This window comes from Pantherophis guttatus, chromosome 2 (assembly GCF_059756535.1).
Source record: "Pantherophis guttatus breed Tessera chromosome 2, ASM5975653v1, whole genome shotgun sequence".
NCBI classification, from domain to species: domain Eukaryota; kingdom Metazoa; phylum Chordata; class Lepidosauria; order Squamata; family Colubridae; genus Pantherophis; species Pantherophis guttatus.
In genome coordinates this window covers 160,046,882-160,072,701 of record NC_142064.1, presented here as the reverse complement: position 1 = coordinate 160,072,701, position 25,820 = coordinate 160,046,882, and the positions used below count along the sequence as shown (strand labels likewise).

The 25,820-nt window shown below is 39.6% G+C and overlaps 1 protein-coding gene across 4 annotated transcripts in view; it reads left to right on the top strand.

Annotated features, from left to right (window-relative positions):
• CACNA1G (calcium voltage-gated channel subunit alpha1 G) overlaps positions 1–25,820 on the top strand; it is a 419,473-nt gene that overhangs the window by 223,470 nt on the left and 170,183 nt on the right. For all 4 annotated transcript variants that reach the window (XM_087887148.1, XM_087887147.1, XM_087887145.1 and 1 more), the window contains exons 8-9: positions 2,961–3,759; positions 8,816–9,177. In XM_087887148.1, coding sequence (XP_087743274.1) covers positions 2,961–3,759; positions 8,816–9,177 — 1,161 coding nt within the window. The remainder of the gene's footprint in view (positions 1–2,960; positions 3,760–8,815; positions 9,178–25,820) is intronic.

The following is a 25,820-nucleotide window of genomic DNA, read 5'->3' as shown; positions in this document are numbered from 1 at the left end:
CAGACTACCAAGAAATCTTTTCAAGTCAAGACAATCTTTATTGAGCTGCATTGTCACTGGTGGAACAAGGAAGGGGGGGGGGGCTGAAATGAGGAAGCCTGAACATTCTTGATATGAAAGAAAGGAAGAGAAAAAGGGCAGGGAATATCATTGGGGTGCCTCTCCCATAGACAATGATGGCTGTCATCTTGGAGTGAGTTTGCAGGGTTTTCTCAAGCTGGTTAAAGTCAGTCACTTCTATATGGTGATTTTTAGCCATGGATGTGCTCCCCACGTGACTCCGGAGCTTGAGAAGTTTATGACAAAGTCAGAATGTATAAAGCCGAGAAGATTGAGGCATCATTACAGTAGTTATTGTATCCAGGGGGAAGATTGCTAATTACTGAGTCTCCTCCGCTTGCTGTGTCCCCTTCTTGTCACTGCCAGTTCATCTGTAAATTCTATGTGGGAGGTCATTAGGAAAGAAATTGAAAATGACATTAATCCCCGTATTGTTATTGCCCAGCCGCAATTGGACTACTCTGCCTAGTTCTATTCCCTGTGTCTCAGAAAGAAGCAGGAAGAGCTAGAGGAGTTGCAGATAAGGGCCATCAAAATTATCAAGGGGTTGCAGCTAATTCTTTTATGTGAATGTGTTACATCAAGTGGGGGGAAGGATAAGCATATTAAAAAGGCAAATAGATAGAGACTCGTATGAAATATGGAGACTGTAAGATTAGAGGGTCAGGTAATTTTTGTCACACCTTCAAAATATAAGAACCGATGGTCATTCAGTTAAATTAAATGGGGAAAGATTTAGGAGGACATCATCATGCACCACATGGCTAAACTATGGAACTTGCTCTCAGAGGAACGAATGTAGCCAGTGGTGGGATTCAGCCAGTTCGCACCACTTCGGGAGAACCAGTTGTTAACTTTCTGAGCAGTTTGACAAACTGGTTGTTGGAAGAAATCATTAGGACAGAGAACCAGTTGTTAAATTACTTGAATCCCACCACTGAGTGTAACGGTATGGTGTCTCTCAATATTACTGGTTGGAAACAGCTGAGAAAGTGCTGCATGCTCAGGAATCGGCAATTTGACATCCTTCAGGACATTTGGATTTCAGCTCTCTTTACCAGGCATAACAGTCTGTGGAAATGATAGCCTCAAACATCTGGAAATCACCAAATTGCTTACTAATGAAATAGTCCAGTGGTTCCCAACCTTTCTGATTTTGTAGACCGGTGGCAGCAGCGGCAGTGGAGAGGAGATGGTTCTGGGGTGGGGGGGCACTTCTATTTGTGCAAGCGGCTCACATAAAGGGAGCTTCGCACACAAGCACGAATGCCCACTGTTCCTGCAAGTGGAGGCTGTGCTGGTGAGCATGCTTGCCTGCTGCTTGCATGGTCTGGTTCTGAATGGGCCAAGGATTTGGGGACCCCTGAAATGGCCTAATCCAGGAAGTCCCTTACTACATTCTTGAAGTTTAGGAGAAAATCTGTCTAGCTTGATGTGGCAAAATGAAGGAATTACAGCCAGAGCCATAGAACTATGTAGATATAAACCAGCGCAATTATTTTTGATCAAAGGCTCCTCTGCTGTCATAACAGTAAAATATCTGTAATATGATATATTTAAGGAACAAAGTGCCTTTGCCATATGCCTTTTACAGCTTCTTGTTTTCTATCACATTGCCTAAGCGTTTAAAATTCTATAAAAACCCAAGGAACTTTTTCATACCCAGCACATTTGTCCTTATCCTGTTATAACCATCTCTTCTTCGTGCAATATTTTATTCTTTTAACATCTCCCTAAATTGTAAAGGTAATTTGTCATGTGGCTCAGAGAAACTGCTGCTTAAGAAATATGAGCCAAAACAATGCTTGCTTGGAGGCATGCAAAACTATTCACTTCTTTGGTTTCCAGACAGTTTTTGAAAATATAACTTATAGGATGTGTTTAGACTTCAAAATTGGCATTTGTTTTATATAGGTTGAGGGTTCTGGAAGCAGAATATACATAATCTGTCTTTATGCTTGCTGCAGTCTATGGGAGCTTTTATCAACCCTAATTGTAGGATAAGTTTAGAGGGGTGATTCATAGCCTCATAGATACTCCTACAAAGTGTTTCATTTCCCTTCTTCCAGTGTGTAAAGATGTTGAAAATAGACAATATTGGTCAGGTATCTCCATGCATTTCCAAAAATTTGCCCAAGAAAACTGCAGGGACTGGTCCAAACAGTTACCAGGGTCAAGGCTGACTTGAAGGCTTTCCCAGGTCCTTGAGAAGAACTCAACAGGTGGACAGAAATGCCAAATCTAGTCTTAACATCTGACTGACAGGGCAACCATTCATAATAATATGAAAGCATGTATGGGTATAGGGATTTAGCATTGTGCATCATTAGAAAGAGTGTGCAACACACACATACCCTGCTGCCAGATTTTCCCAGGGAAATGCAACACCTACGATGGAAAAAAGGCTGCTATTCCTTTTTTAATGTATCTACTTATTTATTGCCACTCCATAAAGTAGATTCTGGTGAACTCAGTGGGACATGCTGGTCATGATGCAAACTTGCATTCATTTTGCTAGCCCTACTGAATTCAAGAGGAAGTCTCAAATAAATGGGTAGAATTGCACCATTCTTTTGGAGTTTCTCCACATTTTTATCTCCATAAAGTGATATCAGGTGATCTCCCATCCTAATCCTAACCAGACCCAGGACAGCTTAGTAGCTTCAGTGTTTGTTGCATGATAAACCTTCAAACCTTTGTTCCTTGGATGAGATATTAAGGTGTTAGTGCAAGGTTCTTTCCCCTCCTTGAGTTTTAAAATAATATGATGTTGGTTTTGAGTCCACAGTTGTTGTTGTTGTTTTTTGGGGGGGGATGTTTTTTTTTTCTCCATCTCTACATACTCTTCAGTTGGGCTTCTCCATATAAATAGGGCTAATCACAAACTACTTCTCTTTTAGGTGGGCTCTTTCTTCATGATAAATCTCTGCCTTGTGGTCATAGCAACCCAGTTCTCAGAGACCAAACAGCGAGAGAGCCAGCTAATGAAGGAGCAGCGAATCCGCTACCTCTCTAATGCAAGCACGTTGGCTAGCTTTTCGGAGCCAGGAAGCTGTTACGATGAACTTCTCAAATACCTTGTTTATGTCCTTCGGAAGGCCGGCAAGCAAGTGATGGAAACTTGTCAGACCACAGGGGTAAAGATGGGCTTCCTCTCCAGCCCAAGCAGTAAGAACAGCGCAGAGAGACAACCGTGCAAACATCGTCCACGGAAAAGGTCATCAGTGCATCACCTCATTCACCATCACCATCACCACCATCATCACTATCACCTAGGCAATGGAAGCCTGCGAGCCCCACGAGCCAGTCCAGAAATTAGTGACGTGGAGACCAGCTCCCTTCACAATGGTGCCAATCGGTTGATGCTTCCTTCAGTAGTCAATCCTTCTCACATGGCGCCTGGCAACACGGAATCTGTTCACAGTATTTACCATGCGGACTGCCATTTTGAGCCAATTCATTGCCAATCATCTCTCTCTCAGATTGGTCTCAGTTTGCCGGGACCTGAGGTGCTTCCCAGTACAGTGGTTGGCAGCAAGGTTTACCCAACAGTACACCCAAGTAGCTCCCACGAGCTCCTCAAAGATAAAGGTTTGCCAGAGTCCGCATTGAACCCTGGGGCTAGCACGCTGATGAATCTTAACATCCCTCCAGGGCCTTATAGTCCGATGCAGAAGATATTGGAAACACAGAGCACTGGTAAGTATTAAGCTTGGCTGTCGACCATTCAGTCAGGTTTGGATGGGAGGCAGAGTAGTAATCTCTCTGTTCCTCTTTTCTCTATTTTGTCCTTAGCATTTCCACCAAGCTACATCTCAGGGACAACAGGTGTGTTTTGCTTATGGAGTCCCAGAAAAAGGTTGCAAAAATTCCTGCCTGCCATTTTGGAAAGCTATTGCCAATCAGTGTTTACAGCATGGAATCTGATGGGCTGCATTTTGAAACAAGGGTCTAATCTAATGACTGAATTCACACTTCACATTACTGTACCCCGTGGTGTTTTACTCAGGTTTATGGGAGCCACTTTGGCTGTAATATTTGAAACAAGTGAGAAATCAACACAAAAAGCATTAAAGATACTTCCGTCTTGCCCAGGCCATGAAGAACCATTCTTCTGAGAATTTAGGTTCTCTGAGGCTTTGTATAAAAGCTGAAAAGGAGTGTGTATGTGTGTGTGAGAGAGAGAGAGGGAGGGAGAGGGAGGGAGGGAGGGAGGGAGGGATGAAGGAAGGGGGGGGAGAGAGAGAGAGAGAGAGAGAAGCTTGTATAGCATAAATATACAAGGTGTTATTGTTGGATAGCAATATGTTTGCCACCTTTTTCCCTTCTTGCATTCGTATCCTTTCAAAACAATTGAAAAACATGCCAGTGATTGATCTTTTTGGAGGCTGTGGGCTTCTCTCTGTGCAGGGTTTACTTGGGGGTCACACTGATTCGGTCCTGTGGAATATCAGGGATAATTCTAAGCAAACAGGCACAGGTCCAGCTAGCATCTTCTCTAATTTGTAAGAGGCTCCTGTCTGGAAATGGGGAGTTTCAGTCATCATCCAAACTGCTGCAAATATTTATTCAGAAGCATGAATGTTCCCCTGTAACAACACCATTAATGTAATGTAAGGATGGCCTCTGGAGAGTCCACATTTCACTTTCCAAGATTTTTCTGTGTGTTTTCAGTTTTTTTTTTTTTAATCTCTCTAAGCATGAGAGACTTTCTGGGAATGAGGCAGGGCCAGCTCGCCAAAATCTAACAATTTGTCTCCAAGAGAAGGTCAGGCTAGGTGATCCAAGGTTTCCTGCTGACTTTAAAATGAGATAAGAGTTAAAGCTGGATTCAGAATGGGTTTTGAGGACAAACTCCTCACTTCACTGTAGCCAACTTTATTAGGGACTCTTCTTCTTCTTGCATTGGGAAGCCCATCATCAGCCGGGATTGATTTCAAAATGGTGAGTTGGAAGAGAAGTTGAAATATCAGCAAGCAGCAGGAATGTATGGGCTATGGTAGTGTCTCTGCAGCTCCTAATACAGATAGTCCTCGATTTATGACCTCAGTTGAGCCCAACATTAAGGGAGACATTTGTTAAGTGAGCTTTGCGCCATTTCTTGTCACAGTTGTTAAATGAATCACCACAGTTGTTGAATTAGTAACGAAGTTGTTAAGTGAATCTGACTTCCCCATTGAATTTGCTCGTCAGAAGGTCACAAAAGGTGATTACACGACCATGGGATATTGCAACCGTCATAAACATGAACCGGGGGCCAAGCATCTGAATTTTCATGGCATGACCATGGGGATGTTGCAACTGTTGTAAGTCTGAAAAACGGTCATAACTCGCTTTTTTCAGTGCTGTTCTAACTTTGAACTGTCATTAAATGTCAGTTCAGTGTATGCCGTAAATCAAGGACTACCTGTATTACATGTGCCATAGACTTGATTGCTCTCTGTTTCACCTTAATGGCCAAATGGGTAATGAAGCAGCTGCAAATGCTTGCCCTTGGACAGCATTCACTGGTGAGTTGTAAGGTGTGTGTGTTTGTGTGTGTGCGTGTGTTTGTATGCACATGTGTTTGGCTCAGCCTTGGATTTGTAAATCTGAATAGATTTCCACAATTCAAGGTAGGGAACTAAGCAACCATCAAGCACTTTCCCCCCTGAAAAAAATTGTTGCTGATATTAAATAAAGAAAAAGGAAAACTGTCATTATTTGAATAACCTCTGGAAGAATTGTTATTTTCTTTTGCCTGGGATGAAAGAGATGGAGTTAAATAGTTATTGATGGTCATTTCCCCAAATAAATATTTTGGGTGTGCCCCCCACCCCACCCCCTAATTTGTTATGGCAAAGGTAACCTTTAATTGGTATAGCACAAAACCCAACATTATGTTGTTTTGAAAGTCTTTTATATTTTCTAACCAGGGATTGTTAGATCTTGCTCAATGGAAAACTCTTTTGCGTAGTTATATACCACTGATGCTTCTGCTTGAATGAAAGGTGGTGTAAATTAAGCTGTGTATTCTTTTAGGCTTTAATATTTTGTGGAGATATTGCAGCTTACATGCCAGTTTCTCTAACAAATGCAAATGTTTCCCAAGAAATGGTTTGAATGGGGTAACTGAAAACCCGTGTTTTGTAATATTCACATTCATTTAAAAATGTACAGTTTGAATGTGGATGATTCACAGTTTACACTGTTACAGCAGGTTTTCTAGGGGTGTTCTTGAATGTTTCCTATTATTCCTCTGTAACTTGGCATTTTCCCAGGTAGAATCCAAGGGTGTCTGCAGGGTATGGCCAAAAAATGGTACAATCAAAGCTCTGCCTGTTTTTTATTGTCTTATGTTATTGTAGCCACCATCTTGACTTTTTTTGACACACTCTGTGGTTACTCCTGGCACAATAGATAAGAAAGAGAGAAAGGTTCCTAAGTCATGCCTTGCCTTTCCCAGACAAGAATCTCCTTGACCCACATTACTTAGAGAGAAAGCAGAGAAGGATCCCATTCAGACATTTGCTTAACAACAGATCTATCAGCCAGATCAAGTCAATAAATTTGAGTAACCTTAATTGGTTAACTTTTTACTTAGTAAAATCAGAGACCTCAAATTTCAAAATAATACCTCATTTTCTGAAGGACTTGTACCCTTCAATACTCCTTTCATTAAACCGGGCAGCTCTTTCTGGGAATAGTGCCGCAGAACAAAAAGTATGTTAATGTTTTAAAACAGTCAGCTTTTATAAATCTAATCATGATTCTAGATCTCTTTTGCCTAGCCTTCAGAAATGTTTTGAGTCAGGCTCAGCAGATATTTCTTCCTTTATTATTCAAAGATTACATTTATGTAGTCCAAAACAGCCTCTCTCCTTCATTTTCAGTACAGACCTTACAAGCATAAAATATCAGCACTCTTATTTATTGAAGGGTATTTATAAATTTTTGATCCGGCATTTTCACAGCTAAAACTGTTCCAAAGTGTGAAAAACTTTTAGAATAACATTTAAAAACCTTACAAATGTAAAAGCAGCTAAAGAATAAAAGCAAGGTAAAATCTACAGTGGTGGAAAGCTCCAAAAGGCAGGATCACCACTTTCAAAAAATAAAGGACTGAAAATCAGGGAGGGTAAAATTGCCTTCACGCGGTTCCAGAAAGAATATGGTGGAGATGGCTGATGCTTTCTGGAATTCCAGAGTTCAGATTATGAGCCCCCAAAATTGTTACAGCCACTGTTGTGCTTGATAACAGCCAGTGGTGGGTTTCTACCGGTTCACCCCGGTTTGGGTGAACCAGTAGCGGCGGCGGGACGTTCCGCCCACCCACCCGGACGTCATCACGGACACTCTGTGAATGCACAGAAGGTTCTGCGCATGCGCAGAAGTGCCACGCACTCACAGTTCCGAACCGGTAGCGAAGGTAAGTGAAAACCACTACTGATAACATCATCTCTACCAGCACTACCATCACCATCCTCATCTTCATCACTGCTACCGATATGCTGCTGCTGTTTCTGTAACAAAAAAAAGCTCTGGGTTACAAGCTAAAGGCCATCCATCCCACCACTTTATGCAACCAAGGTCCTAGATTTCAAATGTAGCTTTTGCCAAAATAAGGTATCCTCGTACAAAATGTGAGTGAATAAATCTATCTGATTTGATCTCAGTTGGTTTCTCATGTTAAAACTCTTCCATTCATTTTCTCCTATCTTAGTGTCTTATCCCTTGACTTCAAAAAATACTCATGAACGTTCGCGTTTTCAAGCATATTTCTACCATACGATTTTGTTTTGTACAAATTTAATTTAATGTTAGTAGTTAGATTGATATCCAGCCTTTTCTCTCAAGTTGTCCTACATAGCATTGCCTCCCCACTCTGTTTTCCCCAGATCAGCAACCCTATGGAGGTGCTCAGAAAAAATAACTGTCCCACAGTTGCCCGATGAGATCCCATGGTTTGATCTGAGCCTCTTATGCCCAGGTCTGACACCTTAATCACTCTATCACACTGGATCTTGCATATAGCTCCATTTTTTTTCCAGTACTCTCTTTTTTATATGTACAGATAGTCTTCAACTTATGACCACAACTCAGCTCAAAATTTCTGTTGTTAAGTGAGACAGTTGTTAAGTTAGTTTTGCCCCATTTACGACCTTTCTTGACATAGTTGTTACGCAAATCGCTGCAGTTGTTAAATTAGTAGCAATAGCAATAGCACTTAGGCTTATATACCACTTCACAGTGCTTTTACAGCCCTCTCTAAGCGGTTTACAGACTCAGCCTATTGCCCCCAACAATCTGGCTTCTCATTTTACCCACCTCGGAAGGATGGAAGGCTGAGTCAACAACTGTTAAATGAATCTGGCTTCCCCATTGACTTTGCTTGTCAGAAGATCACAAAAGGGGATCACATGACCCCAGGACACTGCAAGCGTCATAAATATAAGTTAGTTGCCAAGCATCTGATTTTTGATCAGATAACCATGGGGATGCTGCAATGGACGTAAGTGTGAAAAATGGTCATAAGTCATTTTTTGTAGTTCCGTTGTAACTTTGAACGGTCACTAAGCAAACTGTTGTAAGTTGAGGACTGCCTGTACTGGTTGAAGTCAGCAGTAAAAGGAAATGTCCTAAAATTCTTAGGATTTTCACACACACACAAAAGCCATATCTGGGTTTTGTCAATATCACATTTTTCATCTGCTCCAAAATGGGACCTCTAAGAAGATAAACAAAGATGTATTTATTTATTTACTTCTCATTTTAGGTCCTTGTCAAAGTTCCTGCAAGATTTCCAACAAAGGGGGGAAACCTGAGAATATTTGCAGCCCAGAAAGTTGTCCCTATTGCACAAAAACTTTGGCTAACAATCCAGAGCAGAAGGATCACGAGGCTGGAGACTCCGATAGCGATGCAGTATACGAATTCACCCAGGATGCTCACTACAGTGACCAGCGAGATCCTAAGCGCCAGAAAGCTCGGGGAAGAAAAACACGGAAACTTCTAGCCTTCTGGAGGGTGGTTTGTGAGACATTTCGGAAGATTGTGGATAGCAAATACTTTGGCCGTGGCATCATGATTGCTATCTTGATCAATACCCTCAGCATGGGCATTGAATATCACGAGCAGGTAAGCAGAAGCTTATCTCTATTTTAGTCCTTTTGAATCGATTTTCCCTACAGCCAAAGAGCCCAAGAGTCGGACTTGTTAGCTCCATCTTGCTTCTGCTCTTAAGCCCCTGGAGTGAAAATTCATGCCTTTCAGCATCGATTAACGTTGACCCTTTGCTTTGTGCTTTGCACTGTATAGCTAGGTTAATTCTGCTTGTTATTAGATGAAACTGCAATGCATTTTAAGGGCAGCAACAGTGGCAGATCCTCAGTAAACTCCTCTTAGTGTGTTTTGACGAATTGGGAGAGCCGCATCTGAGCAGGGAACTCATTGGTTGGTTTGAAAATGAGTAAAGTACAGAGGCTTGAAACTTTATAGTTAACAAGGGGGGTTAGTTTGAATGTTGGTAGGTTGGCTGGAAGTTGGCAGATTGGCTGGAGTTTGGAGGTTGGCTGGCTCTATAGTTGGGATGGTGACAACAATGTTGGACAGCAGAAACTTGGGTGGGGTGTGGGGGGGAGAACCCAGTGGAACAGGGAACTACCCAGCCCACCTGTTACTCTCAGCTATAGTAGATGTCTTCTCCCACTGCCAAATGTTGTCAGGATGGCTTTAGGGTGTGGGAAAGGGGTGGGAGGCAATCTTAGTCCACCCCACCCCAGGCAGCAAAAAGGGATTGCTTTAATGGCTGATAGCTTAAAGTAACACAGCTGTAATCAATTGGTGGTTGAAGGCATCAGCCTTTGAGATGAAAATGAGAATTGCTAATTACTACACCTTTTTGTACTTTGCAGTAACGATGAGAGTTCCATGAACTGATCAGTGCTGCAGAAATTATGTGAAATAATGTGGCATTTGTTTCCAATAGCTATTTTATAAATAATTATTTATGTTAAATCATTTGGTTTCTTAATAGCTATTTTATAAATCGAATAAGATGAAATCGGTACTGTACACTGTAGACAAACTGTACAATGAAATAAGTACTGTACATGGATGCTTTTTGCCAAACCTAATATCAATTTTTTCTTGCAATTGGGATATTGTTGTCACCTTTTACATAGACATCCTGGTTGCTCAGATCAGCCCTATTAAGGATGTAGGATCTGTACTTAGAGTATGTTTTTAAAAGAGTTAATGGGATTAAAAGAACATCACAGCAAGTCTAGTTTTAGCTGACCTTAGCAGAACACTTAGATCTGGCTAGGACTTGGATGGGAGAGCACCAGAAAATCCCAGGATTTTCAATATGGATTGAAAATTTGAAAAAAAAGAAAAAAAGATCCTGGAAGAAGGCTCTGGTCAGTTAATTCTCGATAAGATAAGACAAAATAACTTGACATAATGTTTCAATTCTCAGGTCCTGTATCATTTCAGGTCCTGATGATGAATCAGTTAAATCAAGTCTGACCTTCCCTTCTCTTCCCTTCCCTCCTCTGCCTATCCTCCCTCCCCTCTCCTTCAAATGTCAAATTTATTGATTGTTCAGAGCCTGACAATAATTATATTATATTTTGAGAGGCTAATGCAAAAGTGTATGTTTCTATTGGCCCCAGTATAGAAAATAAACAGAGGTCTATAAGACGACTAGAGGTATTACCAAAATGGTAGCCTCTTCCAGTGGTGAAATCCACTTACTGTCACTACCGGTTTGGGAATGGGAGCGCGCGGGAGCGTGAGCGCGTTATGCACACCTCTTCTGAGCATGCGCAGAGCCTTCTGCGCATGCACAGAGGATCAAAAACAGAACATAATGATGTCCTGGCATGTGGGTGGAGTCTCCCGCCACCAGTGCTACCGGTTCACGCGTGCCAGATAGATCTGGCTGGATTTCATTGTTGGCCTCTCCCTAAAGAACTCCTGTGAGTATGTATCCCATCTGCTCAAACAACTCAGACGCAAGTAAGAAAGAGGTTTTAATCGTAGAACTGATTAACAACATGTTAATCAGAATGGCCATCTGGCCTCATACCACGATATGTGCTGGTGTCCTCACTTGACATGCTCAGAAGCATCTTCTGATCTGGGGCTGCCAACTACTGTACCCTGTTCACTGTTCACAGGAACAACTTGACGAGCCCCCAGATTCCCACGATTTTGTGAGGGAAGAACCTAAAGCATTTCAGATTTCAGTGAACAATAAGCAAGCGGCATTATACCTCACACTGAGGTTCAGACAATTCTGACTTGTAAAGAAACAAGATTGGTTGGGTTAGATATTGGTTGCAAACATGGGTGTTTACCTTTAGAAAGTATGTCATATATTTAAGCTAAACTAATCTAAGCAAGCAAGAGTGTCAATTTAGTGTAGAGATTAAGACATCAGGCTAGAAATTGGGAGACTGTGAATTCTAATCCTGGTTTAGGCAAAATCCAGCTGGGTGATTTTGAGCCAGTTATTCTCTCTCAGCCCTAGGAAGAAGCAGGCAATGGCGAATCACTTCTGAAATCTTGCAGAGAAAACTGTAGGGACAGTAACGGCTAGTCTACCCCAACTCAAAAGCTCCCTCCACCAAAGCAAACAAAAATGTATGTAGATAGGACTTCCGGCGGTGACGTCAGCGGGTTAGGGACGAAAGGAATGGTTCTCCGTTCCCAAAGCCCCTAATATCCTCGCTTCGAGCGCCGCTTTAGGCGCTATCGACCCCGTAGAGGTCGATAGAAGAAAGGGAAACTTCTGAGGACCTCGGGGAGGACAGCAATCCCCCCGAAGGTTCAGGAAAACTCCCTTAACTCGGAACGAGGAAGAACCAGCCACCCGGCTGGCCAGAAACGGTGACAGCTGTTAAGAGGGAAGAGAAGATCGAAAAAGAAAGCATCGGTGGAAATAGAAGTGAGGATTAGAGATTGAAAAGGTATATTTACACTTTCTAACTGTCGAAGGAAAGCGGGTGGAAGGAAGCCTCGAGTAATAGACAAGAGAGAGAAACGGCGACTGACAAGCGGAGTGGAGGGAGGAATCCACATTGAAAGGGACAGCGCGTAATCCGATAGCCAGTGAAATCGGAAAGAATCCAGAGGGAAACTGGCCGATCGAAGTGTGGGATCGTTATTTATAACTGTATAATAAGAATTTGTGAGAGTGAAAGTCTCAGAAAGCTCAAAAGACTTGACGGGAGGATTACTAGAGCCCCGGATATCCCTAGAGGAAAAGACGGAGAAGCCATATTGAGTGCCAGCAGAGAGAACGCAGCGGATTTGGAACTTACAACATTGTTGTTGATATCTACTGGATAGTTTGGATAAAGGCTTTCCTAATAGGACTAAGTTAATTCCATAATCGAACAATAAGACAACGGGATTATTGGATCGAGTTACAGAGAGAAGCAGACATTTGATAATTTCGGCACACAATCGGTGTGTATTGGATAAATATAAAAGGGAGGAATAAAGTACGAACGGACGTGGAATATATTGGATTTATAATATTGTTTTTTCTATCGTTTACCTCCGGTGAAGATTTGAACTGAGGATTTTGGAATAATTGGATATTATATAGATATATTAAGAGATTACTGACAGTAGAAAGGAAGTGGACTTGGACTATAATCAGACATTTATCACGAGATCTGCAAGGATACAAGCTGTTAATAAGACTACTTAGCAATTGCCAAGAGTGATTAAGAAGTAATATCTATATATATACATTCACTATCCTGGAAATTTATTCTTATATGATTGCATGGTATTATTTTGTACTTATTAAGTGAATCATTGGTCTGTTAATTTGTCTCTATATACTTAGAATCAAAGACTTAGATACTTATTATAACTACAAAAAAGTATATTTATATATGTATGCTAGATAAATTAGAATAAATTAGATAAATTAGAGAAGTAAGATATATATATATACAACTGCTTAGGGAATCCATTCACGGTGATATATGATTGCATAGTATAACTTTATTTACACGAGGTGGATAATTAGTATATTAAGTGATATATCAATTTGATTCATATATATATATAGAGTTAAAGATTTAGCTCACAGCATATCAATTATATTTAAAATAATCATAATTTCTTATTGTCTGAAAGAAATTTGAAACAAATAGAAACTTATTCCTATTTATTAGTACAACAAATATACAAATATTTAAATATTTAATATTAGAGACAATCAATTGATGGATTGCTAGAATATTCACTTTTCCCTCAACCCTCTCCTTTAGTTTCCCACGCTATTGTCTCATAAGAACGGAGGAAGCTAGAAAGAATCTTTGAAAAGTGAAAATTAAACTTGGGTGTAATCTCAAGAACCAGATTTAGAATTATTGATTAGTATATGAAAGTCTGGGAATTAATTAAAAAAGGGATAATAATGGCAACTACTAGCACAACAACAACAACTAAAATAAGTAAGAAAACACCATCGAGTCAAATGATACTTATGGCCTCGCCAGCTCAACAAAAAGTAATTGAAACTACAGAAAAGGAGAAGACCAGCTCTCCCCTCAACTTACAGAACATTCACTCTGCATTAGCAATGATTCAGGAGGGCATGAACAGAATGCAGGAAACCATGGCACATAACCACGAAGAAACAAGGAAAAACCACGAAGAACTGAGGGCAGACGTGAGTGAAATAAAAGATAACATCAAAAATATGGATGAGAAGATAGAACAAATTCAACAAAATATAGCGGAAAACAAGCAGAGGATCCATAAGGTGGAAGAAAAAATAGAATATACGACCAATAGAATGGAAAGAATGGAGCAAGTTCAGGGGACATTTAATAAGGAAACTGAGGACGCATTAACTTATCTGGAAATGGAAAAGGCCTCATTCTACCTACGGTTCCAAAATGTAGAAGAACAAAAGGAGGAGGACCTAAGTGAAATAATGACTGAGATATTGGCTAAGGCAACCCAGATCGATAAGGAAGAACTGCAAAACGGAATCGATGAAATATACAGGGTGTATACGAATTACGCAAGGAGAAATAAACTACCCAAAGAAATTCACATAAGATTTACGAAGAAATCTGTTAAGGAAGAGATCTATAGGAAAATGAGAGAAGAGACAATCATGCATAAGGGAAGAGAAATTTTAACTCTCAAACAAATACCGAGAAGAACAAGGGACCAAAGAAGAAATTATAATTTTCTAACCACCCAGCTAAATAAATTTAAAATAAAATTCCGCTGGTTACTACCGGAAGGCCTGCTTATCTCCTGGGATGAAAGAAAGTATAGGATTGACAATTTAGAAAAGGCTCAAGAATTCTTCGAACAGCATTTCACTAGAGAAGAGGAACAGGAGACAAGCAGAGAAACGGAAGCTAGGAAACAAGAGATACAGCGGACGGAGAGAGAAGAAAAGGACCTGGAAGACACAAAAAGACTAGAGAGAGAAAGAATGGAGAGAGAGGGAGCGAGGGAAAAGACTCAGAGAGTCACCAGAAACACAACAAAGTTGAAAATAACGAACAAATAAACCTGATAGAGATGGAAGGAGAAATCAAAATCATATCAATTAATATAAATGGACTCAATTCGCCAAGGAAAAGGAAACATATATTTACCAAACTGCAAAAACTGGACTTTGATATTGTAACACTACAAGAAGTACATATTAAAAGACAACAACAAATACTGTTGGAGAACCAGAAATTAGGAAGACTGTATGCATCCCTAGGAGATAGTAAAAAGAGAGGAGTGGCAACATATGTCAGAAACTACTTAAAAGCAAAACAGATATATACAGATACGGAAGGGCGTATTTTAATCACGGAAATACAAACAGAAACAAAGATAATACTGCTAGCATCTATTTATGCACCTAATGGAAACCAGAGGGAATTCTATAAGAAACTACACAATATAATAAAAGACCTGGAGTATGAGAACATTTGCATTGTCGGGGATTTTAATGCAATCGTGAATATACAAGAAGACTATAAAAGTAATAAACAAACTAAGACCAGAAAGAAAACCTTACCGGACACATTTAAGGACATGACTGAAGAATTACAACTATATGATGGGTGGAGAGAGGCCAACAAACAAACTAAACAATACACTTTTTACTCAAATTCACACCAGTCATGGTCTCGGATTGACATGGCCTGGATGACGCCAGATCTCAGAAAAGAATTACAAGATATTGAAATCATGACGAATACATGGGCAGATCACAACCCTATAAAAATAATATGGAAAGGACAACGTAAACAGAAGAGGTGGATGATGGACACTGGAATAATAAAAGAGAAGGAGTATGTACAGATGATGGAGAGTGAACTAAAAATATTTTACCAAATAAATACAAAGGAACAAACCTCAGTACAGAATCTGTGGGATACTACTAAGGCCTATATAAGAGGCCTCACAATAGCATATACAACAAAAAAAAATAAAGATAAACAACAAAAGAGGAAGAATCTATTAGAAGAACTCAGCATATATGAGTCACAATTACAGGAAAAACCTGAAGATAAAACAATAAGGGCAAAACTGAACCTCACTAAACATAAATTGAATTTAATTACGCAAACAGAAATCGCACAGAAAATGAAAACGGCCAAACAGAAATATTTCGAACATGCAAATAAAACAGGTCGTTGGCTGGCGTATAGACTGAAGAAAGAGAGGGAAAAGAGAATAATATATCAGTTGCAAGATGAAACAGGACAAACATATAATATGAACCACGACAAAAAGCGTATAGTTAAGGAATTCTATCAAAATCTCTACTCACAAGATGAGATTCAAGACCAAGATATTAAGAAATATCTACAAAAGGCAAATATCCCAAAATTGGAGGAAACCCACAGAGATATATTAAATAAACCGATAACAATGATGGAGTTGATGGAAGCCCGAAAGAAACAGAAGAACAACAAGGTCCCAGGCCCAGACGGAATTCCAACGGAATTTTATAAAAACTGCCAGTCTGCAATAGATGAATTACTACTACAGGTCCTCAATGAGGCATTACTGGAAGCAGAAACACCTAAATCTTGGGCTGAAACCATCATCTCACTTATCCCCAAGGAAGATACAGACCCGACTAAGGTCCAAAATTATAGACCTATCTCACTGTTAAATGTTGACTATAAACTATTCACGACAATCATAGCACAGAGACTGAAAACAATTATACATAATTATATACATCCCGACCAAAATGGCTTCGTCCCAAGGAGGCAGATAAAAAATAACATGAGGACAATAATAAACGTTTTAGAGTATTACGAGCAAAAAATTAACAAACAGGTAGCCTTAATCTTTCTCGATGCGCAAAAGGCGTTCGACAATTTGAATTGGAAATTTCTTATAGCACAATTAGAGACTATGGATTTTGGCGACAAATTTTTAAAAATGATTAAGAAAGTATATTCTTCTCAGACAGCGAGAATTACAATCAATGGGGACATGACTGAAAAAATAAACATACAAAAAGGGGTAAGACAAGGATGTCCGCTATCGCCCCTATTGTTTATAATCTCATTGGAAGTCCTTCTAAACGAAGTAAGAAAAGAAGAAGAAATAAAAGGACTGAGGATTCGGAAAGAGGATTTTAAATTACAGGCCTTCGCAGATGACGTGGTTTTCATAGTGGAACAACCAGAAGAAGTAGGAATTAAACTATTAGAGAAGATAGAAGAATATGGCAAAGTGGCGGGACTTAAAATTAACAGGCAAAAAACCAAAGTTCTGACTAAAAATATGACAACGATACAAGAGGAAAAATTAGAAGAGGAATTAGGAATACAAATTGTAAAGAAAGTAAAATACCTGGGAATCTGGCTCACCACAAAAGTAACAACTATTAGAGAAGACAATTATGTTAGATTGATGAAACAAATTAAAAAAGATTTGGAAAGATGGAATAAGGTTCAACTGTCATTTCTAGGTAGAATAGCGTCAGTCAAAATGAACATACTACCAAGACTCCTCTATCTCTTTCAAGTAATACCAATTGGCCCAGGAAAAGACTTTTTTAAAGATCTTAGTAAGACGATAAGGAAATTCATTTGGCAAGGAAAGAAGGCCAGAATCAAAATGAAATGCTTACAGGACACAAAGGAGAAGGGAGGCCTTGGTTTACCAGACTGGGAGTTATACTACAAGGCGTCGTCGTTAAATTGGATCAGAGAATGGATTGACCTATCAGACAGGAGAACTCTATATTTAGAGGGATTCGACTTGAGTCGAGGTTGGCATGCCTTTTTGTGGGAAGGTACAGACAAGCAACATGGGTACTTTCAGAGACATTTAATCAGAGGTTCACTATACAAAACGTGGCAAGGTATCAGAAGACAACACTATAGTAAAATCCCGCGATGGTGGTCGCCCATGGAAGCACTAATCTACCCAAATACTATAGAAATAGAAAAGATGAGGAAATACCAAGAGTTGCTGAATAGTGAAGGAGACTTATATACGAGACAAGAATTGGAAAGACGGGGTATAACTATCGAGTGGTGGCCATATCTCCAAATAAAATCAAGATTTACGGCAGACCGGACACAATATGGATTCCAAAGCAAACCGAACGAATTGGATAAAATATTAAAAGGCAAGGATGAGAAAATGATATCAAAAATCTATGGATATTTAATAAAATATAAATTAGAGGAGGAAACGGTGAAAGAAAACATGATAAGTTGGGCAAGAAATATAGGTCACAATATAGAATTGGACAGATGGGATAAGCTATGGGCAGAAAATCTCAAGATGACAATGTCAATCCCATACAAAGAAAATCTATACAAGATATTCTATAGATGGCATCTCCCACCAGCACGTTTGGCTAAAATGTTTCCAAGTACATCACCAATGTGTTGGAAATGCAAGACACAAAAGGGGACATACTACCATCTCTGGTGGTCATGCAGGAAGGCACAACACTACTGGCAGGAGATTAAGAGAATAATTGAAGAAATAACAAGGCAAAAAGTAGAAATGAAACCAGAATTTTTCCTATTTGGAATGACTACACCACAATACACTAAAGAGATAAAATATCTTACCATCCACATTTTGACAGCGGCACGTATAGTGTACGCTCAAAATTGGAAATCCGAACTATTACCAACAGAAGAAAAAATAATTGCAAAAATAACCGAATGTGCGGAGATGGATAAGCTCACTAAGGAGCTTCAAGAAAAAGAGGATACCGATTATTATTTAGTTTGGCAAAGATGGTACCTATGGTTAGAGGGAAGGATAGGGCCAACAACATAGGATATCAGGAGAACTCAAATTAAGAAACATAGAACTAGTCACATGAGAAGAGTTGTATGATGGTATAAACAAATGGTTAACATGACTGTAGAAAGATATAGCTCAAAATGTATAAGGTATATCAAAGTGAAAGCAAATTAATCTGAAAACTGTAAAATAAAGGAAAAATAAGGGAAATAGAAATTAACCACTGATGCGAGAGTTTCTTAAGAGCTAGTCGATAGACTTATCTCATTTTTGTTTTAGTACTGTGTTAATGTATATGTGTTCGTATGTATTTGTGTTTTACGTCTGTTTATGTTAATAAATATTTAAAAATTAAAAAAAAAATGTATGTAGATATATTTTGAATGTATCTGATTGGAAGGTCAATGTGGAGGTGGGTCTAACTCTTTTTGGGTTAATCCTTTTTTCCCACTCAAAATCTCTCCTCTGTTTATCTTTCTTCTGTGGGGAGTAGAAGAGCAGTTTGAAGAAGGGGAGATTAAATAGGAAAAAGGCTGGTTGTGAAAAGGTTATGCAGTTTGCAACATGCTCTTCATAGCTAATACCCAAATTCACATTTTGTTGGTACTGTATTGTCTCCATTAAAATACGACTATTGGAGCTTCTGCTTTTTAAACCACTCCCTGCTGTATAATTTCCAGATAATTTTCCAGCTATAAATCTCTAAGCACCTCACTGGGAACAAGAAACACTGAAAATGTCTAGACTACTTTGCATTGAACATAAAGTATATATCTAGCGGTCTTCTCCAACCTGGTGCCCATCAGATATATTGGATGATACCACTCAGCACAAAGTGAAGCAGTTTAAGAAAGGCTGATGTATGGGTCCAAACTAGCTTGAAAGCACCACTGTTGCTGCTTTTCTACCTTGGTTTTCTTTCTTTTTGCTGTTGAACACAAATCCTTTTCTTTTTTTTTATTCAGCCCTTGGCAGCAGAATAGCAGCTGCAAATTCAATTCTGCAGCTGTTAATGCAGGTGACAATGTCATCCAAGTGTATTAATATAACAGCAACTATACATTATGGGATCAAGGCCATTTGTATGCTTGATGTGTCTCTTCGAACCGATGCGCTTCTGGAATCTAAACTCAAGACTGACCAGTTTTTGTTGTTTGTTATGACCTTAAATAGAATGGCGCTATTCAACTCATCCCAGTAGGATCTATGGCATGTTGTTTGACTGCCATTATGTTGCTCTTACTCAAAATATGCCTCCCAAAGAACAATGAACTGGGTACTTTTGAAATTCAATACAATTCTAAGAGAAACACTAAGCAGATATTTTTTCCCTGAGAAACCAGGGGAAAATGAGAATACTTGAATTAAAGTTCACTTTTGACACCTTTGACCAGCTGAGGTGGCAATGTCATTTCTGCATACAGTATGCTAAATTTGAGATGTGCGGTTCCTTTGACTGCCTTTCCAATTATCCATCCTTCCTTGTTAAAAAGTCTTAATAGGGAGGGACATACAAGGAGAGAATGTAGCAACCAACCTCCTTTTCTTAGACTGATCAGAAAATGTATATCCACATCCAAAGGCTTATCAATATACTTGGTTTCCTTGGGTCAAGAATAGGCAGTGGACTAGTCACTATGAATAACACTTGTAAACCTCTTTTCCCCTGTGGTTCATTTCTTCATGGATTCATGAAGTTTTGATTTTGAATCAATATTTTTAAGTATGCTTAATTCATGGGAAGAGTTTTTGATTTAGAAGATATTTCATTTACAAAGGGATATTTCCAGTTTGCTCATACAATATACTTTAGATGTGTTTTAAAGTATATTTTAAGATGAAAATAGCACAAAAATATTCTGGAACTTTTAAAATCTGGTAGATAATTCAATTTGGATCTGCCAGGTAACCAGATCAGCACGAGATAAAGAGTTCAGATTGTAGCTCGTCTTCTCATTTCTCATTTCTCAAACCAGTTTTCTTTTTATCAACCAGTCACCATAGATGAGGCTAATTATTTTAAAATGTGAGATTATTACTTATGAGTCCTGGGATTCTATTAGGGAACAGGCAGGGTTGCGTAAAAGCTCTAAAACTATTCACAGTCATAGTGAATAATATATGAATGGCAATACAAGGTTAGTGAGGTAGTCCAGGAGATGTTTTGGTAATGTTCCAAGTCAAGGGAAGTCTAGTGATTTTTGTACCTCAGACTGAACGTAATTGTGACAATAAAAATAGAACAATACATTGAATAATAGACAGTTTCCTGGCATTTTACAGTATTGAGATATCTCTATCATTCTGGCTAATGGCCGGCCCACTCCTGATATTAATCTGTGTACCCTGAACATCTTGATAGCCAGACTAATCTCTTTTCCAACTTTCCTCCCTGAGAACAAAAAGGGAAATGTACATTTTTAAGAGACTCATTATATCCTCATGACAACCATCCATTAAATACTTTGGGAAATTTTGCCCATTATTTCTGAATATGTGTCACTAATGAGTCATTCTCATGAACATCATTGTTATAAAAAAATAAAATAAAATGAGGCAATCTCAGCACATTCGTTTTTTTTAGGGAGATCAGCTATTTCTTCAAAAGAAGAAGCTGTCATAATTATTTAAGGCATCATATGAGCCCCTTAGCTTGCTTTCCATAATAATGAGCAATTAGAATTTTTGTTATTAATAGAACTCAGTGGACTATTCTCCCTATTAATTCAGGTGATGCCTTTTGTAAAAAAAAAAAAAAATGCTGAGTTAACTTGCTGAGAAATTTCAAGAAACCTGTTAGCAGAAGAGATATAAATGCTAAAAACCAAGTATATTGAACCATCATGCCCAGGTCTTCTCTGTGAAGAGTAATGCTGTTCTCCCTCTCACACATTATCTCGTAAAGAAAATCAGTCTCAATGCTATCCCAATGCTATCACTTTAGCCCGCAAAATGTTAAACTGCCCTGCTTCCCTCAGAGACAAAGGATCGTGGCTCCACCAATTATTTTGAGTGGAGGGCTTCTTAACTGCTGAAAATCAATTGATCTGAAGACACAATTATCTCAACTACAGCTAAAATTGGCCTCTAAGAGCAGATGAAACATTGGAGAAGAGGAAGGGTTCCCATGTGGTAATGGAAAGAAAAGCAGCAAATAAACCAAGCTCTTCCAAATACATTTCAGATAAGCAAGCAAAGAAATAATTAGGACTGTGATGCAGTGGCCTGCTGTGGGGTTCCTGTATAGATGGCCAAGGGGGATTAAAAACAACAGTGAACTGATTTTAGGAGGGGAGTTGGAAAATACAAATGACAGGTCTAAAAAAGGCTGTGATGTGAGAAGGTGTACCATTGGTTTGATAAAAAACAAAGTAAATAAAGTCTGATTAACTGATAGCAATAGTAATAGAGACAGAGATAGAGATATTCATTTTGTAGGAACCTGAGCACTAGAAATGATTTTTAAAAATATCTAAATATATGTTGAAGAAAGTGACTTTTTGCTACAGTGCTGGAAATTACACCTCCAATGCTCCTCGAAAAGAATGCAAATGACTAGCTGTCTGCAAGGAATATAAATCCTTCCATTCCCCACCATCCAATCAGAGCTGAAGAAGCTTCTTGGATGAGAAGTCAAATGTCTTCAAAGAAAAACAAGAAAGTCCAGTTGCCTCTTGAAAAGGCACCTTTGGGACAACCATGACCTGGATGACTGAGAATCTCAAAGTTATATATAAGTCAAGGTGTATTCACATTTTCTCATGAAGGAGCATTAGTACCACACTGTTAAGTATATCCAGTCTACGCTGGTCCCAGACATGAAGTAGCCATAAATGAACAAGAGAGGACAACATTTGAATGTGGCAGAAGCTATGGATTGGCCTTCTCTGGGGAAGCATTGTAAGACAGTTATTGAAAATCTAAAAGACAAAGAAATTCAGTAGGAGAATTAATGGGGGGGGGGGAAGACTACATACAATGAATCAGCCTCCCAAATGGTAGCTAATAGGTATGCTCTGTTTCTGAAGTTACAGGTGTAACCTTTCCAGCCCCTTTTTAAACTCATTTAAGAATTTCAAAATTTAATCCTTGGTGCATTGAAATGTAGAGGTCCTGAGCAGGTGACCATATGGAATTACAGTGAAGTTGTGACTAAGTATCGTTAAAACCTAATAATTCCAGCAGCATGAAAATACCAACACCTGTGCCATAGCTTGTAAAGAAACTATGCTTACAAAATAAATTGGAACCAAGAACATCAACAAGAAGATTCAAAAGAACATTTTATAGAGAAGAGCAGAATGTCCTTGTGGATAAAGTACTTCAAAGATGGGAAAGTTGATTATAATATCAGGATTTTTAGACTGTAGCAGGCCAGATATGAGAATTTACTGGGTCCTTTGATCTAATCACTTCCTCTGATTGGTTGCTTTATTTGGAGCTCGCATTTAGCTGGAGAAGGAAAGTTACTTTGTCTAAGAGGTAATGGGATAATTTATAAGGGAAAGCAAGAAATAGGAAAAAAAATCAGAAGTCACAAAGCTTTATTCTTTTACTTGTTAAGCAAATGACAATGGCTCTGCCCCCCTTTTTTTAAAAAATAGCTCGTTTATGTTGTCGAATCTTTAGAAGGAATGGAAATTACATGGATATGGAGAATTAACTCTTTTCAGTTCACTTTAGAGGCTCATCTGGTTACTGTATTGCTATCCATGGTAGATGCATATTTCTCTCAAACAGAAATAACTACAATTCAATCATTGAAAGACATACTGGTTTGGGTTTCTGTGCTAAGTGCAATGATGGTGGTATAAATATGGAATAAGGAGAGATTACTACCTGATCGGTCCTAACTCATGGGACTTGGATAGAGAACAGCTTAATGCACTTCATTGGATGTTGGAGGTTCAGAATGTTTTCCTTGTGTCTCCTGAGGATTTTCTTGTCATTTTGTCTTTTATCAAAGCCTTGTTTGAGTTCAAGGAAGATGTTACAGTATAGACCAGACAATGTGCCTTCGTTGATCCTGCAAACCAGCTTCTGCTGCATTGATAAATGCAGCCGAATAAATGATAAATGATTTTAATCATTTTAAATTGGTTTTTAAATTTAAAGTTTTTAAATTTTAAAATGATTTTAAATTGGGTTTAAAGTGGTTTAATATGGTTTTAATTGGAAGTTTTAATTTTGGCCAAAGATTGAATTGTTTTAATATGTTTTTTAAATTTTGTCTTGTATGTTGTTTTATCATGGCTGTTCACCGCTCTGAGTCCTTTGGGAGAAGGGCAGTATACAAATATAATAAAAACTTAAAAACTTAATTGAGGCAAACAAATTGTCTGGTTTTCAGAAGAACCAATGGAGTCAACAGAGTGGTAGCCAAAGCAAATGTGGTAGCCAAATACCAGAAGTAGCTGGTATTTAATGGAAGCCAAGAAGACAATATGTCTGTATAGAAATATCCAAAATGCAGGGCTAAAACGTTAATTGACTAACACAGACACACACTTCCTGAACCTCACTATGATAGATAAGTCTAATAATCTGTCTAATAATAATAGGTCAATCTTAGACAAAATATTGAAACAAGTAGTGGTATCTTTGCCATGGGGTTCCAGGCAGTGGTGGGTTTCAAAAAATTTTACCGGTTCTGTGGGCATGGCTTGGTGGGCATGGCAGGGGAAGGATACTGTAAAATCTCCATTCCCACCCCACTCCAGGGGAAGGTTACTACAAAATCCCCATTTCCTCCTGATCAGCTGGGACTCGGGAGGCAGAGAATAGATGGGGGTGGGGCCAGTCAGAATTTTTACTACTGGTTCTCCGAACTACTCAAAATTTCTGCTACCGGTTCTCCAGAACTGGTCAGAACCTGCTGAAACCCACCTCTGGTTCCAGGTCATCGGGAGTTGAATATGTAGGCAGAGGCACATGGGAGATCTTAGGCTGTAATTTCTGGGGAAATCTGTCTTGTCATGTGAGCAAATTGTAAATATCCTTGCTACAACACATTTATTTAAAGCAGATACCTTAACATTTCTATATTCACAATAACTCTGGAATACAGCTTTTCTGGAATAGCGTTGGGGATTAATTATAACTAGCAACACCATTCTCAACAAATGTTAGTGTCAAACCCCCACACACGCTGCAGCGTGTCAAGCAAAAGAAGGAACTCGAACACCAGCTTCTCCCTTTGAATCCTTTATTCGGCTTGCGCACAACGATGTCGGTGGGTGAAATGAGTGCAACATGCACAAAGTCGGCGTTGGGAGCGGCTGCCTCCCAACGCCTTTTAAATCCTCGCGCCGCTGAAATAGACGCCCTTCTGGGTTGCGCGTCATCCGCGCATGCGCACATGACCAGGACGCCGAAAGCGGGCGAGTCCAGCAACACCTACCCCGTCCGCTGCGTGACCGGCCGCCTGCGTTAAACTAACACCTCCCGTCACCCAGTGAAGTATACATCGCCCAACCCACCCCAAGGACCCGAACGCGCCATTGTCTCTTTGCCACCGTTCTGCTGCTGCAGGCATGTAACACAGGGATCGGTCTGCGGTGAGTTGTCGAGGGCTCTCGACAGGCGGCTCCCCTCACCAGGGGTGGTTCTGGAAGATAGAAAGGAACATGTTAACAACAGAATCAAACAGGAGACGTAACCCCCTTTTATGGCCCGGGCTTATGTGGATGCTGCGCATGGAAGCGCCTGACCAATCGATCAGCCTTCATATCACCAGCACTAACCCAGGAGGCGTCCTCGAATGGGTACCCTTTCCACTTGATTAAATACTGCGTTTTACCCCTCCTGTATCTGGAATCCAGGAGTTCTTCTATCTCATAATGGTTCCCATCTACTGGCCCGGGCCTGGGTAGAGTGTGTCGTATTGTGGTACGTGGTTTGAGAAGGCTGCTATGAAACACTGGGTGAACCTTGCCTAACAAAGGGGGTAGTTTTAGTTCCACGGTTACTGGATTAATCACCCGTATCACTGGAAAGGGGCCCAGATATTTTGGCCCCAATTTCCTACTAGGTGCACGAAGTTTTAAATATTTTGTTGACAGATAAACTTGGTCCCCTACTGCGAACGGTCTGTAGTCCGCTCTTTTTTTATCGGCTTGGTGTTTGTATGTTTCAGTTGCTTTATCTAACGCTTTTCTTATCTGCGGCCACTGTTCCCAGATATGAGTAGCCCATTTGTCAGGTGAGGCCTCTTTATGTTTTTGTAACTCTAGTTCAGGTATCGCGGGAAAGTCTTTGCCTGACACGACGTGGAAAGGGGTATATCCGGTACTACTATGAACAGCATTATTATATGCTATCTCTGCAAAGGGGAGTAGTTCCGACCAATCGGACTGCTGATACGATACGTAACAGCGTAGGTATCGCTCTACTAATGCATTTGCCTTTTCTGCTGCTCCATTGGTGCATGGATGGAAGCCTGAACTCAGTCCTTGTGATGACCCTATCATTTTCACGAACATGCGCCAAAATCGAGAGGT